Source organism: Penicillium antarcticum (assembly GCF_028974205.1).
Source record: "Penicillium antarcticum strain IBT 31339 chromosome Unknown utg000002l_segment0_segment0, whole genome shotgun sequence".
NCBI classification, from domain to species: Eukaryota; Fungi; Ascomycota; class Eurotiomycetes; order Eurotiales; family Aspergillaceae; genus Penicillium; species Penicillium antarcticum.
Window position 1 is genome coordinate 1,721,191 of NW_026695300.1, and position 16,003 is coordinate 1,737,193.

At 49.1% G+C, this 16,003-nt stretch overlaps 4 protein-coding genes across 4 annotated transcripts; 1 reads left to right on the plus strand and 3 right to left on the minus strand.

The window, feature by feature from the left end:
- Window positions 1-1,851: 1,851 nt before the first annotated feature.
- Window positions 1,852-3,229, plus strand: N7508_001640 (uncharacterized protein; the record flags this gene model as incomplete). Its single annotated transcript, XM_058459706.1, has 5 exons — window positions 1,852-1,906; window positions 2,167-2,200; window positions 2,327-2,330; window positions 2,390-2,539; window positions 2,588-3,229. The coding sequence occupies 5 exons, from the start codon at window positions 1,852-1,854 to the stop codon at window positions 3,227-3,229; spliced, it is 885 nt and encodes a 294-aa protein (XP_058323238.1).
- A 2,739-nt stretch (window positions 3,230-5,968) lies between these two features.
- Window positions 5,969-6,181, minus strand: N7508_001641 (uncharacterized protein; the record flags this gene model as incomplete). The annotated part of the gene is made up of 1 exon (XM_058459707.1): window positions 5,969-6,181. The coding sequence occupies one exon, from the start codon at window positions 6,179-6,181 to the stop codon at window positions 5,969-5,971; it is 213 nt and encodes a 70-aa protein (XP_058323239.1).
- A 1,363-nt stretch (window positions 6,182-7,544) lies between these two features.
- On the minus strand, window positions 7,545-8,959 carry N7508_001642 (putative C2H2 finger domain protein; the record flags this gene model as incomplete). Its single annotated transcript, XM_058459708.1, has 3 exons — window positions 7,545-8,315; window positions 8,365-8,502; window positions 8,552-8,959. The coding sequence occupies 3 exons, from the start codon at window positions 8,957-8,959 to the stop codon at window positions 7,545-7,547; spliced, it is 1,317 nt and encodes a 438-aa protein (XP_058323240.1).
- Window positions 8,960-13,386: 4,427 nt separating this feature from the next.
- On the minus strand, window positions 13,387-14,817 carry N7508_001643 (glycosyltransferase family 31 protein; the record flags this gene model as incomplete). Its single annotated transcript, XM_058459709.1, has 1 exon — window positions 13,387-14,817. One exon carries the CDS (start codon window positions 14,815-14,817, stop codon window positions 13,387-13,389), a length of 1,431 nt encoding a protein of 476 aa, XP_058323241.1.
- Between the last annotated feature and the right edge of the window lie 1,186 nt (window positions 14,818-16,003).

A 16,003-nucleotide genomic window follows, 5' to 3' on the forward strand; every position in this document is an offset into this window, starting at 1 on the left:
GCCACCCTGCCGTGACCCCAAAACAGCTTCCTCTGCAGGGAAACCTTCCACAGGGCTAAGACTGTGTCGGTGTTGCAGTCTAAGCACCGATGAACCGTCTCGTGCTTCGGGGTGTGTGCAGGAAAAGACTTTGTTGTCTACTCCGCACCAATTTACAGAACCGTGGAAGCTAAAGTCATAATATCCGGTCGGGTTCCTAAGCTTTCCGGTATTTTCCACGGATAGCAGGCGAGAGTCTACTTTCACCCCGCCTTTCGTTATTATGGGCGTCTAGTGTCTACTAGAAGAAGAAGAAGAAAAAAAAAAAAGATAGTGTTGCACCTCTAATTCCCTGTGTACCCGCAGTACATCCCATGTCTCGACTCGTCCACCCCGTGTGACTTCGACATGTCTCTGTTGAATTGTGGTATCGGGTACATCCATCTCATTCCGTCGGAAGAGCAAACCCGGGAAATGACTACCGATCAACGCACGCCGTACAGCCAGAATGCTTATATGTCACAGTGTTCCCGGTGAAAGATCCTAGTAACAAAATCCAGCCATCTTTCCAAAGTGAAAGAGGCGATACTTTACCCTCTGAATAAGACCAGTCAGAAAAAAAGTTCTCTCGCTTCCCGGAGTGATATGAACGGAGAGAAAGTTGCAGACTGCCGAGATTCAATCCTAATCGAGTCAAAACTAGCGACTGGTGGTTCGGCTTGAATTTTATTTCCGTACGATAAGAATTGCATGGGCATAAGCGGATTGGAGTAATTACTTGGGCTGTCAGTCCTTTAGGGCCAGTCTGGATTGCATGTATCATACCCCTAGGACTGAGTCTGGTTCGGTCTACCGTTGCGTGTCGCGTGCTCCTCAACAAAGTAGAGAATTGCTTGAACGCCTGACTCCGCGTCATGATCACACATTAGTTTACGACGAGGTCCCTCTTTCATCTATAATCGTTCAACTTGGTCGAAAATCACTCTTGGTCTTATGGTCTTCCCCCTGCGGTACCGGCTTCGAATGCATCGTCGACTACAATTTGCACGCCTCAGACCCAGTGGATTGCGAACGAGATAGTATGGTACGGCAAGATCTTGAACACTGAGCACCGTCCATCCGATCGATCGATCAGTTCGAGCCTCTTCTTTTCAGGATTCTATCCCATATTCTTGTCGCCGAGGAAGGGAATGGTGTAGTCACCGTCGCATCACTATTTACTGTTTCAGAACCGAGCCTTGATGAGAGAATAGACTTGGTTATTTAGGATAGTGTCTCCTTGACCTTGCTCTTTCCTTTGCTGCTGTCAGAAGTCGCAGAGGTGGATGCCTTCGGCTTGCCAGATGTCGTAATCAGCTTGGTCAGGTAAATAGTTAGGAAGTTTTCAAGTGAAGCAAATCGGAAGTTAATATGTAAAAGTTAAGAAGAAAGCAACGAATATCTGGAAAAGAAAAAAAAACCCCCCCTTCTAAAATAGCAACACTGATAGTTTACCCGTAGTGCTCGAACTGTGACTCACCTCTGTATCTTCGAATTCTTGATAAAATGACCCCCTATACAAAGGATTAGCATGGAGAAGGGTCGGAACCTCTCATTGAGTCGTACCTTCGAGGATCACGCGATGCCATTTAATCGCGAGCAGATCGTGTGCTGCTTGGTAGGGAAGTGATGTTGCAGAGCTGTGAGAGGAGATGAAATCAGCTCGAACGCTTCAGGGAGGAGCATCTCTCGGAGACCATTGATGTGGGATGGTGTTCTGAATGCGGGGTGCATCGTTGGTAGATAGATTCAGAATTTATATCCAAAAAAGACTCACGTGGCATGCTGGTTCAAGGTACTCACTTGCTCCTGTGCGCGTTAAATCGGCATGAAATGGCACATGTTCGTTTTCTGTTGCAGTTGCTCGTAGACTATATTATGAGGACTAGTGAGCATATATTGCTCTTGGGGCGTCTGTTATCCATGCGCCTGGTCTATACCCCGATGGTGTAGCTATTTTATGGGCTGTAAATTTCAAGACCGTCCTTTTTCCATATCTATTCTTATCTATATATCTATAGACAAAAAGAATACAGAAGAGTGATCTATTGATATATTCAAGAAAGATAGTCTGTGTATCCTTCAAAACAAAGAGGCCTAACTAATGTAACGGCAACAGTGCCTGATTGACTGACAATATACTATTAGCTCTAACCTTCAAGCCGAACATTCTTGGAGCGACGTAAGAATCAGATGGGGGATCGAATACCATACTTTTCGAGTCTATCTAGACTCCTTTCTCGATTAAATTCCTACTAGACTCGAGTCACTTCAGGCTCAAATACATCTTGATCTACACTTTACTCAGGCACGTAAGTTTTAGTCAATTTCCATCGCATTCTTCTTACTCGTACATTCACAACATTTTCAGAACAAGTATTCAAAGGGCCACCACCCTCCCCCCACCCCAGAGAAGTATTGGCCCTCACCAGGCCGCGGTGACCTCGATGCAAGGCTCAATGCTGATGGGAACCATCACATCAACATCTCGCCCTACACGGAGGCCGAAAGAGAAGCCGATGTGAGCGGCGAACTCACGTCCGGCAATGCATGACTTGAACGAAGTCAGCATGTTTCCCCCAGTGGGGAATTGGATGGGCACAGGGGCTTGCAGAACGTATTCAAAGCCCCCAGACAGGGGCAGGGCAATCTCATCCCAGGAAACGTTGCCCACCGCGAAGGTCGTCCTGCTCAGGACCTGAGACTTGGTCCACTTCTTACCCTCCGTAGCCTCTGCCTTCTGGAAGGCCGTCTTTGCGATGAGCTTTGTGCTCACTTCGCTCATTGGGGGCAGCCCCCACACAGGGTGGTCTGGGATGAAGCTAAGCTTCACCCACAGGACGATGGAGGTGCTTTCGGCCTTGGGAGGCCACGGAAGATAGGACTTGTCGGGGCAGGTTACCGCCAAGCGGAGACTTCCCAGGTCGCGGAAGTTCTTCTCCACATAGATCTCGCTGCCGCTCTGCTCGCTCTTGGGGAAGGAGAGCAGCTGGAGCTTTGGCTGGATAAGAATTGGGAGGGTTTCGTGAACTTTGATGTGCCCATTTTCCCACAGTGTGATGTGCACGCAGTAAGTGATGCTGATGAGGTCTGCGGCCTCATCCTTGTTTCCAGGCTCGCTCTTACTAGCTGTGCTTGGTGGCATCTGATCGTGCAGCAGCAAGTGTTGCTCAGAACTGGAGTCATCTATGAAGTGCATGCATCTTCCTGATTCGCATTCATTAGGGACGCGCACAGAGAAACCGAATTCATGGTCGGGGACGGTGGCTGAGTCCTTCGGCGTTGCTCGGACGATTTCGTAGATATCGGCAACGGGATTAATAAGGAGATGCTCGATATCGAACAACAAAGGGTTGTGTCGGACTTTGCCGATAGCGGTACGGATCCTGCCTATAGGAATATCATAGTCAGGAGCTGGTGAGGAAGAAGATGATGCAAGTATAGACTTACCTTGAAGCGCAATGTGCAGGTGTGAGCTAGAGTCATTTGACACTTCAGCATTTCCTCCAGCTTGGACATTTCCAGCAACCTTCACACTTCCTGTGAGGACGTCACCAGCCCAGCAAGTGGGAACTGGATTTGTGAGAGCTACCCAATTGACTGAAGTAAGCTGTGCCTGCTGAATTGACACCATTGTCTTAAAGATGGCAAGTATGAGGCGATCGGGTAGGAAACAGTAGAGATATACGCAAAGATGGATCAATAACAGTAGATTCTGATCGGGATATTATGATACCAGTGCAATGAAGATTGGATCAAAGCAATGGATAGACACAGTGCAATAGAAAATGGGTAAGATGAAGACACGGCGTAGTAGAGATCTGAAGCAATGGAGATGAGCTCAAAGCAGCGGATACTACATCCCAGTACAAGAAGAAGGCGAGAAAGTAGACGCAGGACCAGAACGGTCTAGGAGATCTGCACAATGGAGTACGAGATTGAAGTAGTGGGTGCCAAGCGCTAGGGTATTGAAGAAACAAGGTAAAGGACAGAGGATTAGAATGCAAAGAGTAATCTAGCAAATGCCGAGATCAAAGCAGTGGTGGTAGCGTGGTAGAAAAATGGGATGAAAACAAGCGATCGGGGCCGCAAGTCTGCCTGGCCCTCCCGGAGGATGGGTCTAGGACCGTTGGAAAGATGAACATTAGCTTGAATGAGATAGATATGTCCAGAGGTCGAAACCAGAAGACTGTGGTCATGAAAGGAAGACACGGGATGAACAGGTGAAGAGAAGAAGAAGAAGAAGAAGAAGAAGAGAAGAGGAGAGAGGGACGGAGGAACGGAGGAACGAAGAAGCACAACATACGAAGCGGGCAAGAACGAGGCGCGTCTAGAACACCATGAATTGCCTCACACTTTCCTACGCGTTACATTGACTTGAATGGGCATTCAAAGAGACAAGCAGCAGGAGACTGCTTGCCGGACGAGGATGGGTCTTCTGGAGACCTAAGTGCTCATAGCGACCCATATAGATGATGTGTCCACTTTGAACATTTACTTGCATATAGATGCGGGAGAGGGTGTTCGCTCACACACAGTATTCATGATCTTCCCAACTTAGGCATCTGCGTCTGCAGTTTAGCGGGAGTAGAGAGCCAACAAACGAAGAAGTAGTTCTTCGTCTTATGTTTTCTCGCTCAATAGATAGCGCAAAGCCAAACACCCTACTATAAAAAGTTCTCATCAATAGCAAATGGATGAAGATAGGCTGCTTTGCCTCCTGTAGGTCTTATAGCTTATCCTGCGATTTCTCGTCATCGCTGCGTAGTTAGGGCACAGTTCCCATATCTATATCTCAGGCATCAACATACAATTCTCCTCCTTGGAAGCTCTCTGGGCTTAGGAAGCAAGTGATTGTCCGTGAATCATCTCGTTTTCAGCGTCTTTGAAACCACGGCTGTCTGCTCATTCTATTCGATCCATCTTGTAAACATAGCCTACCGTTGTCCAAGCCAAATGATCTTAAAATCGAGACACATGTCCAGCGCCATAGGTTGAGCTTTAATACCCTAAGACCTTGATTGAATTGCCATTCAGATGAACCCGCTACTGCCAACAACCAAACCCAGTAAATATGCGATGGTCCCGACTGGCCAAGATTCCCGGCGCTGGACACCCCGCGTTCTTGCTCTTAGAATGGCAACTCCCGCTTTCCGCGAGCAGTACAATTAACAATGCTCAACCGCCGCCAAAAAATACAGGCAAAATGCGCAGGTGCTGCTTGGTGCATGTTGGTTTGGTTGATGGATCGGCCCGCTCCAGGGACGGGTAGGTTCTGTCCCCACATACATCACTGATATTTACTAACAAGATCGCACCAGCCACCGTTTTACGGAACATACCATCAGTTACTGCAGATGCCACGGGATTTTAAACAGAGCCAGTAATAAAGTGTTGAAAATTTACTACATAGAACCCTCAAGGCGACAAAGCGGGTGTGCTGTTTCATGCTTTGGTTTTGGTCTACCTTTGGACACTCTTTTTTCACTATTTTTTAATAGATTTTTTGACATATTTTATGCTCGTGATCAGTTGCCTCGGGCTGTAGTTTTTGAATCTGGTAGGTTGAGAACATGTGGGAATAAATGACCTCTGTTCTACATATTGGAATCGTCAACAGGCACCCCTGCAAGCTGAGCGATTGGGCATTTCTCAGGCGTACTGATGTGTTGGTCTAGTTCCAGATCCACCTGAGGGCTCTGTCAACTTTTGATCTTTATATCAACCGTGCTACCAAGCCATACGACTTTCAAGACATCTCTGGTATACATGAAAGTTGCCATCCGCAATGACATCCTTACTCATCAAAATTGCATTCTGCATCTGCGTGGAAGGGAGACGCAGTAGGCTACCGAGGAAAAAGTGAAGCGGACAACATTCACCCTATACCCCCTGACATATCCCCCGATCCGAGTCACCAAGAGCATAACAAGGAATCGAACTCTCTGGCTCATGGAACACCGTTCAAAGAGCAGGAGCCATCGAAGGAGCAGAAAACTTCATGCGAAAACATCCCCCAGCGGGTATGGAATCGTGCCTGTGATGGGGTTGCAAGCGACCAAGACATGAAGGACTTCTTTGAGGCCTCCACGAAGCTCATTCCTGTAGCGGCCATATCAGAAGATGATGGTTTTGGAGAATCAGACGACAGCTCCAGGGTCATTGGGACAGGGGATGAGGGGCTGGCCGCGATGACATGCAAAATCCATTTCAAAGACAAGAGCTGATGCAAGCTGCTGTCAAAGCAGGCATGGAGAAGATCTATAACTCCAAAATCACAAGGCCACAAAGGCAGTTAGCAGTGTCTCAGACTTCGTCCTTAAATACAAGGACGTGATTGATCTATCTAAGGATTTAGGGCTATCACGCTGGTCTTGACGTCCCTGGGTTCACCATACGCGTTAACATTTCCATTGCTCTCGAAAATGTGATACATTATGCATGATGCTATACTGCAAATGCAACCTCGTAACGAAGATTGTCTCGTGTAACGAATATATATGCACGGCACTTTTCCAGGAAGTGAGATGTCAGTCTGTTCAAACATATCAGTCTAATTATTAAGGAATTTCTATATGTCTTTGAATCTTTGTCTTGTTGTGTAACGGATCGCTAGATATCTATCCATCCATCGACGAGGTATTACACACTACCTTGTTCTAGAAGACTGATCGGTCTTTTGTGATACGTACGGAGTGTATTGTATCCCAGGGCCGAAGGAAATCAGTCAAAACACCACCAGTCTATTAATCTTAATCTATCATACACAAAAGGGATCGCTGGTGGAAGACGACCACTTTTGAAAAATGGTATTTGGCGTAGCAAAAACCAAAGCAGCAAAGACAACGAAGAGCAGATGCACGAGTAGAAAAGCAGTGAACAGTAATTAGATGTATCAAACACGATAACAAAGCAGAACAAAACAGAGTAAGAACAAGAACAAGGAAACATAAATAAAAATCCCCATAACCAGCATAACAAAGCAAAACCCAACCCGTTCCGATTCCGAACCCATCCTTGTTACCCAGAAAGATATAAATCCCTAATCCCACGCTTCTCTATCTATCCCACGGATGCAGATCCAGATTCCAGATTCCAGTTCCAGTCCCAGTTCCTCATCTGATCGTGTGTCCCAGTAAGCAAATGCCATCCACGCGCCAGCAATCAACAAAGGAAAACGTAACAGAGGCAAGTAGGCCGGCAGTGAGGATGACAACTGACAACCTGAAACAACAAAGGTGAAAAGCGCAATAAATACCAGATTCTCCAATTCTGATTCTGGAAACACGATCAGATAATCCCGACTCCTTTCCAAGTGTGCTGGTTTCCCATCAATAACGATATAAGTACAAAAAACAGATAAGAAAATGCATTGAACAACAAAGAGAACAAACAAAGGAAATAAATGAAATTCGAGATTGTAATGCTCTCGTGGGAATCAAGGGCTTATGCAATGAAGTAATAAAACAAAGGAAAGATAGGGTAATGAACTTTCAGCTTTGTTCAGCACATTTGTTTGGTATGCATCATACAGCTGTGGACCATGAGTGATCGCCGCGAGGCTTCATTTCGTAGTTCTCCGGCTCCGTGCTGGTAGGACGACGGATGGTGGAGTTGGGGAAGTACATGTGTGGTGGCATGGAGGTAGGGTATGCCGGACCATTCGGCTCGGGGTAGGTGAAGTCGTTGGCTGAGCCTGGGGAAGGCATGCTGCCATGCGAGGGAGATGCCCAGCCTAGGCTGGTCATATGAGGGCTCCCGCTGACGCTATTGGGCCGGTGGTCGCTGTTGGCGGGCGGCTCCAGTGGTTGGGGCGGAGCATAGGGATGCGAGGTCATGGATGGCCGAGCATGAGGCGCACTACCGTAGCTGGAGAGCGAGGGGGATGTGGCAGTTGGGGAAGCCCGGGGGCTGGCTTGGGGGAAATCGCCGCGCACATGAGGCGGGATGGGACCGGTGCCCATGTAGTAGTCGCCAGCGGAGCGGTGCATGTTCAAAGGAGGAAGCTCACCACCGGGTGACATAGATGGGTGCTGTGCAGGAGAGGGTGTGGAGTGGATTGAGCCATGCTCGGAGAACATTCCTTCGCCAGGTCGACCACGGTCCTTGTTTTGGCGCAATTGGGCCTCGGTCTCAGCCGCGGCCTCTTCGATTGTACCAGTGTGGTGATTTTGGTGTCGGGTTAATGTCGTGCGGCGCGTGAATGTCTTCTGACAGTTGGCGTACGGGCATTTGTAGGGGCGCTTCCCGGAGTGAATACGGCGATGTCTTGCCAACGAAGACGAGTCACTGAAAGGCTGCATGCTGTTAGTTTCAAGTCAATAACGCGATAATCGAGATACACACCTTGCCACAACGCTCGCACATATGCGGCTTCTCTCCAGTATGCACACGGGAATGCACTGTCAGCGCGGAGCGCTGGATGAATTGCTTCCCACACCCAGGCCAATCGCAAGCGTGGGGTCTAACTCCAGTATGAATACGCTCTTTGAGATGTTAGCAGCCGCGATGAAATTGAAACGAAGGTACATACCATGACGTGCAAGGTCGCTGCGCCGCGCGAATCCCTTGTTACAGGTTGAGCAATGGAAGGTCTTGGGAGGCGGGTCAACGCCCGACCTCCCTTGAGGAACAGGTTCCTGCTGCATCTGCGGATCGCCAGCGTATCCCGCAGGAGCATAGGCCATGTTTCGGGGGTGGAGCCCGTGGGCTGTGCGTAGTAGAAGGTGTCGGCGAGCCCAGCGTCCATCTGCATGGGTGGGGGACCGTGGGGAGGGTATGCGTTGACCGGGTTGTCCGAGCCACCAGATTCGCTCTTCATCGTGGGCGATGCTCCGTGCAACTGGGCACTCTGCTGAAAGTACTGTTGTTGTAGCTGCGCTTCGGCGGCGGCTGCTGCAGCGGCGGAGTTTTTCCTGTTCAGGATGGTCGTGAAGTCCATGACCCGACCCAGGAAATCGCCAAGTGACCGTAGTCAAGGACTGCTTTCGAAGACGTCCTTCAGCAGGCCTATAGGCTCAAATCAAGCTGGAGTTTCCACAGAGTTCTGGCGTTCTTGATAATGATCCTGCGCGCGTAGGGATCGGTGGTTCGCGGCTCAGGGTTCAGGGTTCGGATCGGTCACAAGTCGCAAGCTCTGTCAAAGATACTGAAAATATGGTTAGAATTATAAGATATACATAAAGCCAGGCGCAACTCAGATAATCAAGCTGAGGGCACCGTAATGTCGCGCGTGGGAGGACGAGGCAAGGACTCACCCTGCGGGATTACACGATCTCCGAAGGATCCGGACTCTTTTCGTAGCGGGTCGTCTTGGTTAGACGATCAAAGCGTGGAAGCCTGAAGCTTGTCTGCGGGGATGATTTTCTCGCGAGGGGTGAGATTGAAAACAGTGGTCGGCTGGAGACGGAACGCGTGATCGGTGAGCGGGAAGATATAGAAGTATTGCCAGTGTATTTTCTGGAAACAAAAGATCGTTAGTACTCAACATGTAATGTCCAGTCGATTTAGCCATGCATTTCTTGAATTCTTTTGCGCGATGCAATATTATTGGAATGCGGAGAGGCGTCAGATACCCGGAAGATTGTGTATATCCAACACAAAGAGGCACCACGTCATACCACAGGATACCACAGGGAAACTTACCTTTGAAAGTGATAGAGAGAGAGGGAGAGAAAGAGAGAAGCAAGGTGCAGTGGGGGAGGGAAAGGCCGGGAAGAAGTAGGAATGAAGTTGGGAGATTAAAGGAAGATAAAAGTAGAAAAATAGAAAGGGGGGGGCCTGGTATCATTTAGGTGTGGTAGGTGCCATTTGCATACATTTTATTCTTTATTATTAGAGTGTTCTCTGTGGATTCGATTTCAAATATCTGATATAGATCCTTGTCAGATTCCCTATGTATTTATCTCTATAAATCCCATGTTCTATCTCACCATTCTATACATCACAACGCTGATGCCCAATCCATGTATCTCCCTTATGGGTAGTCTAGTTCTCCTAGTCTGCCCCAGCGAAGCCCGCTAGAAGGAAAATTGGCACCAGAAGGCCCCCCGTCAGCACTGGGCTCCACAACGTGCGCTTCCCCCCGTCCCTGCTACAGTGGAGCGATGACGATCTGAATCAGATTTCCCTCCCCTAAATCTCTACGTGCAGTTGACTATGACGAAGTGAGGCTAAAATAGTGGATTCCAGTGAAAGGGGGAAACGCCCGAACCACCCCTGAAGCTAAGAGATGCAAAACAATAGAGCGGTGGATTTCCATCAGCTTTTACAGACAGAGAATCATGTAACAGACAAATATCAGACAGATACAGACACAAGACTGTCACTATCACTGTCATAGCACACAGAGCACAAGGGTACAAGAGCACAAACCTATGGTGCAACACAAGTACACCCAAACATAGACTATCTCGATAGTCTGATCCGACTATTGTTAGCCCGGCCGAACGCTAAAATGGAGATTTGCAGTCCTTCTAGAAGGTTTCCAATGTTTCCAATGCATCCACTCACTTCCATTATAGGACTGCGGTAATTATACGCCCCTTTTCCCGGGGGCACTATGAGACTCCGGCATCAAGCCTCTCCACTCCACCGCGGCACGGCTCTGCCAAGCCTTCTCCTGACCTTCTAGCAGGCTTCCAGAAGGAAATCACTGCTGTTATTGCCCGGTCCTTTTCCTGGACGGTGCGGAGCCCTATCCCATGAAGTCTGTATACTACTCTACCGTACTGTACAGTAACTTCGACTCTGTTGTAGATGAATCTTCACTTTGAGATATTAAGAAAAGTAGCTGCCTAACCAGAGTTAAAACAGCATATGACTGCAAAGAAAAAAAGGGGGTTGGGCACCAGAATTACCTATTCTCACTATTATTATACGGACTACGTCCGTATATGTACTCCTATTCATTGTCGTGATCGACTTTCTTCCTACAGTACAGTATACATCATCTGTGCATACATGCATACACTAATTAACACCCCTGGCGACCGTGACGAAAGTGACGAAACGTGCATCCAGGTTTCTCGAAACTCGGGGGCTTGCGGAGATTATCTCGTACGAGGATCCCGTATACCAAAAAGGGTAATAGTAAAAAAGAATAGATAATAAAAGCCTTGCGTCTCAGGTGTGGCGTGTGGCCAATGACCAGCACGGTGATTTAGTGTATTATTTATTTTCCTTGATTCTGCAGGGAAGAAGAGAAGCTAACGCGGGTCAGGCCGCATATTGGACGCTCGACACGAGACTATTCCCACATGGTTGTGGCTGAGACGTGTCTTGGTGTATCATGTCCCACGCTAGTCTCCATTTTTTCTATTAGTAGAACACCCCTAGCATGTCTGTTTGTTTGGGAGAGTAGCTTGGTTTCTGACAAATTGCCTATCTACTTCCAGTAGGTAGTATCCGTTGAGCTGGATAAACAGTGATCTTTTGGGACTAATTTACTGCTCTAGGTTCAAGTTAGTATAGTATAGTACATGTAAACAACAAAATTCACGCTATGACTGACCCATTTTTCTGCTCTGATGTCACGATTCTCCTGGGGGAAAATGCACTGGCCCACCGATGTGCCTAAGTCTTCACACCAATGTAATTAGCAACACTAGCTTCGTCTCCGGCTTCTGCGGAAAACACACACGATCGCCCTGAGAAACCCCCATTCTTCCGCTTAGGCCTGAGCTAATGCACCTACAGTGTTCCTTGCTCCACTAGAGTGGCTCGGCGGAAAGGAACGTTACTATAGGGTGTATAGACAGAGCAACTGAAACAATCCTATACAGACCTTCTCTCCTCTCCTATCCTCTCATCTCCTGTCTTCTAGATCTGGGTCTTCTACAGTGCAGAAAAAAGGAACACCTCACAAACCCAAAATTGGGCATCAACGTTCTAGCCTTCCGCGCAAAGCCGAGTTTCCTAGTTCCTGTTTCCCGTTGCCCTGTCCACCTGCTCATCTCACGATCTGTAACACGCCTTTTCTCCAGACTTGCACTGGGCGCAACTGCCCGACTCCACATCGCAAATCCCGTATATCACGTCCATCTCGATCGACGCCCAACGCCGATCGATCTTCAGGGGTTCCATAGGATCTTCGCTGGGGCTTGACTGTGAGCGGAGTCCGGGTGTACAATTACGAATCACGGAGCAGTCACGGGGCAGCGTGAAAACGGTGGTGAGGTGAGGTGAGTATGGTTCGACGGTGGATCTAGATCTACGGTAATCAGGAGGAACGGCTGTCGGTGTGACCTTTGGCTTTCGGCCGGTGTTCGGGCTGGTGGTTCGGTGTTTCTGCTCCTTTGGTCTTCGTATGCGCACGAGCTCAGGCTAGGACGGGGCAACGGTTTGATTTGTTTTTTTTATATGGGGGTGCTGATGGTCAAGCTGGTGGTCAAGGTGAAGCTATGTGCTTGTGCTAACCCGAAATAGGTGGTTATGGTGTTGCTATTACTGTTGGTCTCCGTGCCGTGTCTTGGATTTGTATAGGGGAGGGAGGTGGTGATGCCTTCTTTGCTCTGTTGACCTCCTGAGCTATGTGTTCTGGACCTCAGGGTTATTGTTGTTGGTCATGGGGAAGGTGTAGCTATCCCTTTTCTCTCCTTTTCCGTCTATCTGTGAGTCTAGTTGTAGCTATGTAGCTTGATGGCGGCGTGGTCATACGATTACAGCTTGTACTACAGCTTGTACTAAATGAATCAACTCACGAGTACTTTGTGGCTATTTTCTATTGCCTGATGGTAGACTTATACAGCCTGATACCAAGCTGCTATTATATCGAGCCTTCGCAGAGATGGGTTGGTTTCTGCTGAGGTTTTTCCTGAGCTAGATCAACTTCGTTGTAAATATGATTTCGTGAGCCGTCATGACCAGGGGTATCAGGGACTCGTGTTCCGTGATATCAGTCACTTCGTGCTGCGATGCGTCATCCTATACTAGAACTCAAGGGTCCTGACTAGAAGGAAATGAACATTGGCAACATAGGATTGGAACCACGGTCGGTCAGTACGGAGTACAACACAGAAATATACACGTCACACCCAAACACCACTTATTAAACAAGGAAGATTTCAATTAACTAAACAGCTACCTTGACCTAATCCAAAGTACCATGACACATAATGACTCGTCCAGGGCATTCATTATACAGAGTAAACATAAAGTGTATCTCTGGTCTATAAACAACGAAACTCCATGCAAAGTGTGAATCCTTTATCAAGCGCCACATGAAATCCGGCGAGACCACCTGGGCCCAGATACATGAAAATGAGAGCCAGTACAGATCGAAGAAGCCGCGAGTCACCCCAAGCACCTAACTGCAAGAGGGAAGCAAGCTGCCGACTGTACAAGGCGAAAGAACAAAACCAATCGTATTTATTTACCTCTTGCGCGCCATGTCAGCTCCAAGATTTCATCGCCATACTTCAAATCGCGCAAGATGTACCACTGCGTGACACGCTGGTCCTCGATGGCGGCATCTTGCAGCTGGTAGCTCTTCTTGTTGTCGTCTTTGCGACGGAGGGGACCCAGTTCGTGTAGGTAGGCCTCGTCGCTGGCACCGTTGTGCGGGTCCCAGGTTTGCTCCATGGCGAGGTCGCCGGCTTCGGGGTCGTAGTGGTACTTGATGACTGAAAACCCGTTTGTGAGGATCCAGCCGTCACCGAAGTGCCATTGCCGGAGGAGACAGGTATCGCCGCAGAGCTCGGCGACCACAGAGAGCTTTGGCATGTCCGCTTGGAACCAGGACTTCCAGTGGTGCACTGTGAGAGGTGGTTCACGACCAGACTCGAAGAATCCTGATGCGTCGTGCATCAGGTCCAGCTGGCGCAGACGGTGGTCCACGGTCAGACGGGTTGTGGTGTATGAGTAGACGCACATCGCGATGCGGCGATCGCCTGTGAAGTCCATCGCGGAACATTCGTCGTATACTTCGGCGAGTTGGGTCATGAGGGGTCGTGATAGGAAGACGCCTGCGCCTCCGAATCCGATCATTCCAAATGTCGCAATCTGCGGGAGAGACTCTGACAGACCGCCGATATACATGGGTGTGGTGTGGTCGTATTTAGCCAAGGCATCTACGAGCCTAGGCATAGAGAGGAAGAAGGTGTCGTCGTCGATAATGCAGCCCCACTGGGTAGACTCGCGGGCGTTCTCCTCCAGTAGAGGGATCAGGGCGAAATATCGGCGGAGGTAATCGTCTTCCGACTCGGTGATGACAAGGTTGATGCCCATGGCGTCAGCCTTGGCCTTGACCTCGCGAATAGCCTCACCACCTGTCTCATCGGGTTCGAGCAGAGCAAAGATGCGAGTCCGAGTGTATCCAGCCCAATGCTGGAAAGCGTTCAAAGAATCGTTCAATCTGCCGACACTAGTCGCGACTCCAAAATCGATATGGGATGCAATAGTCAACTTCGGAGGTCTCGGAACCTTCACCTCCATTGGAACGGGCATTGAGCATTCATCCTGCGCGCCCTCGCCACCCTTTGCGATCATGAGTGGCGCATCAAGTCTCTGTGTGATGGGCAGATGTTCATCCGTAATGTCCACCACGATTTCCCGGCGAGTGAATTGGGCGAGTTTGAGCACATCCAGTCGGGACAGCAGATCGGTATCGATTTCGCATTTGATTTCGGACGAGATTGTGATGTTGGAAACGGTTGTCAAGGGCAAGGCGGGTGTCTCAACCGAGGGCCATAGCATGGCAACGAACCCTAGGATGACTAGGAATGCGACACCAAACCGCAGAATCTTCTTCCACGCCCATGATGCCCCCGGGAACGTTCCGTCTCGCGCGTTAAGAAGCATCTTGTATAATCAGGCCGTGTGTGTTGGCTCCTACCGCATTGTACGACAGAGATCTAGAGCACAATTAGGGGGCCCAGAGCGCAGGCGAGGGTGAGTGAAACGTCAGAAGTAACGAGGGTGAAGGGAAAGGAAGAAAGGACGAGACGGGAAAACGAGGGACGATCATAGTTCCATGGTTTTTGGCGGCCAACTCTCCCAAGGGGCCAGGCGATCATGACGTGCAGGCGGATTCGTGTTGGAGGTCACGTGCTTTCATGTTACCGTCTCCTCTAGCTCCCTAGGTCTATCCTTTCGGTGATGTTACATATTCTGTTTCAACATCTCAAATGGTTGAAATTCCATCTAACCTCTGATTTACAGCGAAGATGCTTCAAAGACCCTGGACATAACTCGGTCCCCATGACTATATTGAACCCTGCCGGTGCCAAGACCTCTAACCACCGCTTCCTCTCTCTCACTCGCCCTCAGGACTTTCGGGCTCCACGTCCGCGCGTCGCCCGCCCCCATTGCCTTGTTGAGGCTGTCTATCTTGCAGGCCAAGCCGCTACGCTCTGCCCTACAAGCCATCGGAACGAAGTTCTTCGTGTTGGTTTGCGCCCATTCCGCAGGCTTTCCCCAAGGCGCAAACAATTTACATGTTCCCCCCTAGGCATTCTTATGGAGCTTTGATACTTTGTTTGGAACGTTATCCTCGAGGATCTCTTTGCCGATCTGCCCCTGTCGATGACTGGATATTCTTCACCCACTGCACGGTGTCTTGACGGATTTGGGGCCTTTTTCTCTGATGTATCCAAAGCTTAGTTACATTTTCAGGGTCTTGATACTCGCTACCACAGTATGCTGCACGGAGTACAGTACTTGGAAAGCCCCGGCAGGTATCATTGATCCAATTGTATCCAATCCGGCCTGCCGGATGTGTCAGGTGTACTCCGTGTACACGTACCAGACACAGCCCCAAAGATCACCGAGTTGAGCACGCTGGTCAGGGACTGGGGGGTTTATCTCCCGAGTCTGTTTCATTAACTCAACAGCCAATCCAGTCGTTCTTACCGATGCTCTACAGCACGAGTTCTAATATACTGTAGAGACTATCGGGTCGGCGATGGGTCATATCGGCACATGGCCGATTTCAATGTATTTTGGGAATGTGGTGGCCTCGTCTGATCAGCCAGGTTTCATAGCTAGA